This window comes from Zingiber officinale, chromosome 3B (assembly GCF_018446385.1).
Source record: "Zingiber officinale cultivar Zhangliang chromosome 3B, Zo_v1.1, whole genome shotgun sequence".
Taxonomy (NCBI): Eukaryota; Viridiplantae; Streptophyta; class Magnoliopsida; order Zingiberales; family Zingiberaceae; genus Zingiber; species Zingiber officinale.
Genome location: NC_055991.1, coordinates 2,527,585 through 2,531,885, shown reverse-complemented (window position 1 = coordinate 2,531,885; position 4,301 = coordinate 2,527,585). Strand labels below are relative to the sequence as shown.

The 4,301-nt window shown below is 33.7% G+C and overlaps 1 protein-coding gene and 1 long non-coding RNA gene across 2 annotated transcripts; both read left to right on the top strand.

The window, feature by feature from the left end:
• The first annotated feature begins 2,770 nt into the window (after window positions 1-2,770).
• Window positions 2,771-3,491, top strand: LOC121967950. Its single transcript, XM_042518487.1, has 3 exons — window positions 2,771-2,926; window positions 3,003-3,104; window positions 3,189-3,491. Exons 1-3 carry the CDS (start codon window positions 2,771-2,773, stop codon window positions 3,489-3,491), a joined length of 561 nt encoding a protein of 186 aa, XP_042374421.1.
• A 50-nt stretch (window positions 3,492-3,541) lies between these two features.
• On the top strand, window positions 3,542-4,012 carry LOC121968009. The gene is made up of 3 exons (XR_006107896.1): window positions 3,542-3,674; window positions 3,768-3,809; window positions 3,882-4,012. It is a non-coding gene; the product is annotated as an uncharacterized LOC121968009 (long non-coding RNA).
• The last annotated feature ends 289 nt before the right edge of the window (window positions 4,013-4,301 follow it).

The window sequence follows — 4,301 nt, the reverse complement described above, 5'->3', positions numbered from 1 at the left end:
AATGGTTGAAATTATTGAGATTTCCTGATGGGTATGTCTCTAATCTTGGGAGATGCGTCGATATGAAGGAATTCAAATTGATTGGTTTGAAAAGTCACGATTGTCATATATTTATGGAAAGACTTATTCCAATTGCTTTTAAGGAACTCTTACCAAATTTTGTATGGGGTACAATTACGGAGTTAAGCATTTTCCTTCATGATATTTCCTCAACAGTTTTGAGATATTCACAGATGGAGAAGTTAGAAAGAGACATTCTAATTATTTTGTGTAATTTAGAAAGAATCTTTCCACCTTCATTTTTTGATTCAATGGAACATCTTTTGGTTCACTTGCCATACGAGGCCAAAGTTGGAGGACCAGTCCATTTTCGATGGATGTATCCATTTGAAAGGTATATTTTGTTTTATCTTATATACTTCGTTATTAATGCGTTGTAAATTTATAACTTTTTTATATATATTCCTCTAATACAAATTGTTATATTTCAATCAGATTTTTATGTCATTTGAAAAAAAAGTAAAAAATAAGGCACATGTTGAAGCCTCTATTGTTAATACATACATTGTGGAGGAAGTAACAACTTTTGCATCGTATTATTTTGAGCCTCACATTCAGACCAAAAGACGAAGACCTGGAAGAAATGATGAAGGTCCTATTGATCCCAATACGAACATATTCTCAATTTTTAATTATCTTGGTCGACCGAGTGGACAATGTAAGCAAAGATATTTAATCGATCAAGAATGGGCAACCCGCATATATTTTACTTAATTGTCCAGAAGTATCACCATATTTCGAGTTAGTATATCTTTCCTATTTTTTTTTATCGTAACTTTTTGTTATTATAATTAAATTTTTTATGATAGGATTTTTCAAAACTTGTATTCTGATATGCCAACACTAGAGTTTGATCGTTTCTGCGATCAAGAATTTGCACCTTGGTTCAAATCATATGTAAGTAATTTTTACCTTGTATTCTAATTTACCGTATTGGTATAGTATATTTTAACTGAATAACATATTCATTTGAGTTTAGATTTATGATAATCAAGCTCATCTCGAACATCAAATGTTATTTCATCTATCTTGGGGTCCAAAAGCAATGGTACACACTTGGCCAGCATATTTCATAAATGGATATAATTTTCATACTCAAGAATATGGAAAAGGGAAGACTACAATGAATAGTGGGGTATGTGTTCAGTCATCCAATGATGGAGGTGTAAGCAATGATTTTTATGGTCTACTGGATGAAATTATAGAGATAGAATACCCTGGTCCAGAAATGCGAGTTATCTTATTTATGTGTCGCTGGTTTGATCCTATCAGAGGGATGAAGGTGCATCCATGTTATAATTTAGTTGAAATAAATCATAAAAGATTATATAAGAGATATGAACCTTTTGTTTTGGCACAACAAGCGATTCAAGTGTTCTATGCTTCATACCCTAGCTTGAAACGTGATAAAATGGATTGGTGGGCTGTTTGTAAAACTAAAGCACGGAAAAAAATAGAGGAACATTGGGAAGACATTGCATATCAACAAGAGGAGGTTGTAAATACATTTCAGACCGAGGAATATATTATTCCAACATTACGAGATCCCAGCGGAGTAGTGATAAATGTAGATGCCAGTGAATTTCATGAGGTTGATGATAATGATGAAGATGATGATGAGGAGGAGGAGGAGGAGGAGGAGGAGGAAGAGGACGAGGATGAGGACGAGGACGAGGAGGACGACGACAACTTTGATTTTTAACATGTACGATAAGTTTTTTTATATTTAATTTTAATTTGTAAATTTATAAAATTCATAGTTTAATTAATTGTCTACATAATATCTCATTGTTAAATTTATATATGTTATATTTGTGCTATTTTTTGTTCTATAGGTCATTAGAGGTGGGACATTATCACTGCAGATTCTCGCTCTCTGACTTTTATATTATGGATATTGTAAGTTTTTCATATTTCTTCAACAAGCATTAAGTTTTTTATTTCTTTTATTCTAATTTTGATTTTTGGTTGACAGTTTCGACGGGCACGCCATAGACGACACCATTCAAGCATTGGCCAGACTGATTCACCATCTGATAGGATGGTACCTACGCCCTCCCCTCAGGCAGGACCTTCACATGGCCAGTCGCCGTCAGGACCTTCTCGTGGGCAGTCGCCAGCTGAACCTTCTCATGGCCAGTCGCCGGCAGGACCCTCACGTGGACCGTCCCCGGCAGGACCTTCATGTGGCTAGTCACCGGCAGGACCTTCACATGGCCATTCACCTTCCCCACTTGAGTCGCCGATACCTGCCAGACACTCAACCGTTGATATTGCCGACGCTCGACTGCATATAGTCCCTCTTGGAGACTCGTAAGTATTAAAATTATTATATTTTAACTATCTTAATTATTTAACGTTGTTTATTGTAATTTTATGATAGATTTGAAAATTCAGTAACTGTTGTTCGTGAGATTAATCAAATTGTGAATAACTTTTGGAAAGGAGACTCAATGTCATACTCAAGCACTCCAGCACCCACAAAAGAACTCTGGCGGTGCGAGTTTAAGGTATAGCTAATTTATTTTATATATAAAACAATTATGTTCATGTATAATCTATTGTTTTTTTTTCATTTAAGCGATTATTTAGTTGGGACCCTTATTTTGAGATGGAAGTTAAAAGAATTTTCAAAAAGAAATGTGGTGATCACATTCGGCATGTATTAAACCATGCCAAAAGTACTGGAAAAAAGCCTCCCTTTACCACGATGGACAATTGGGTTAGGATCTGCAATTTTTGGCAAACTGATGAGTGCAAAGAAAGGAGTTTGCGGAATAAAATAAATCAAGCTTATAATTCTGGAGACTCACGTGCAATATATGCAGGAGGATCTATAAATACCGAGGAGCATTCACGTAGATTGGTAAATTTTCAACTCTACAATTAGATTTTTAATATATTTGTTGTTATTATATTATTTCTAACCGTATTATTTTTAGTCTAGGGATTTGGGAAAAGAGCCCGATTTTATAGACACTTTCGTCCGCACTTTTCAAAAAAAAGACAAGACTTGGAGTGGAGATAGAGCTAGAATAATTAAGGTTTGATTTAATCTTTAATCATAATTTTAACTTAGATTTTATTACTTATCTATTTGCTCTAATTAAGGTTTTAATTTTTCATAGGAGAGATATGATGAGCTATCATTATCTCAAAGAAGTTCAGGTGATGGTGATAATATTGAGGGATCTGAGCCGTCTGTTACTAATAATTTAGATTTATGGTTAGAGGCCAGTGGGGGAGTCAAAGGGGGAAGGATAATAGGTATGGGTTCTATGAGTAGAATTCATAATGTTCCTCGAAGATCTTTATCTTCTTCTACCCCACCCGCAGTAACGGCACAGATTCATAGCTTAACTGAAGAGGTTGACAATTTGAAAGGCATAATATCTCAAAGGGATCAGCAAATTTTAGAAATTCAAAAATAAAATTCACAAAGAGATCTAGATATGGTTGAAATGCGTAAACAACAAGCCTTTCTTTTACAACAATTTCAACAATTTAGATCGGGTTCAAGCTATATTCCTCCTGGTATTGGTGATGATGCTAATGACGATGATGATGTCGATGATGATGCCGCCGATGATGTTGATGATGATGCATGAGTGTTTGTAATTAGAATTTTTGACTTCTTTTATTTTATCGCTTTTATAAATTCTTAATTTTTGTATTTTGATTAGTATTCTTATTTTTGTTTCAAACAGGGTTGGTAGGTGAAGATGATGGTGGTATTGATGTAAAAATATGTAAGTCTTTACCTATTAACTTTTGTGTTGGTTTATAAGATTTTCTTTTTCTTTGTTTATCTTTTGATGTAGGTAGAAGAAGGATTTGGACTGAGAAGGATCTCCATAAGATTATCTTCAACTCTATCTTTTTCATGTTCTTGTATGATATTGGAATTTGGATACTATGACATGTTTGTTGTAACTTTATTGTAGTGTTTGGTTTAGGGTGGTAGTTGTAGTTGTATATTGTTGTAGTTTGTATTGTTGGATGATGATGTGTTGTATTGTTAGTTTTATGCTCTTAGTTTAGGTTGTATATGGAACAACATGTTTTAATGGTGCATGTGTTTGGGTTTATATTATTGATGTTTGTATTTATTTTGTTGTACACTAATATGTTAGTTGATTTTTGATTTATATTTGTGTTATTGTGTTTAGTGGTGAATATGTTGAATCTGTTAATGTGTTTAGTGCTCATATATATGTTGAATCTGTTTGAAAAAAATTGTA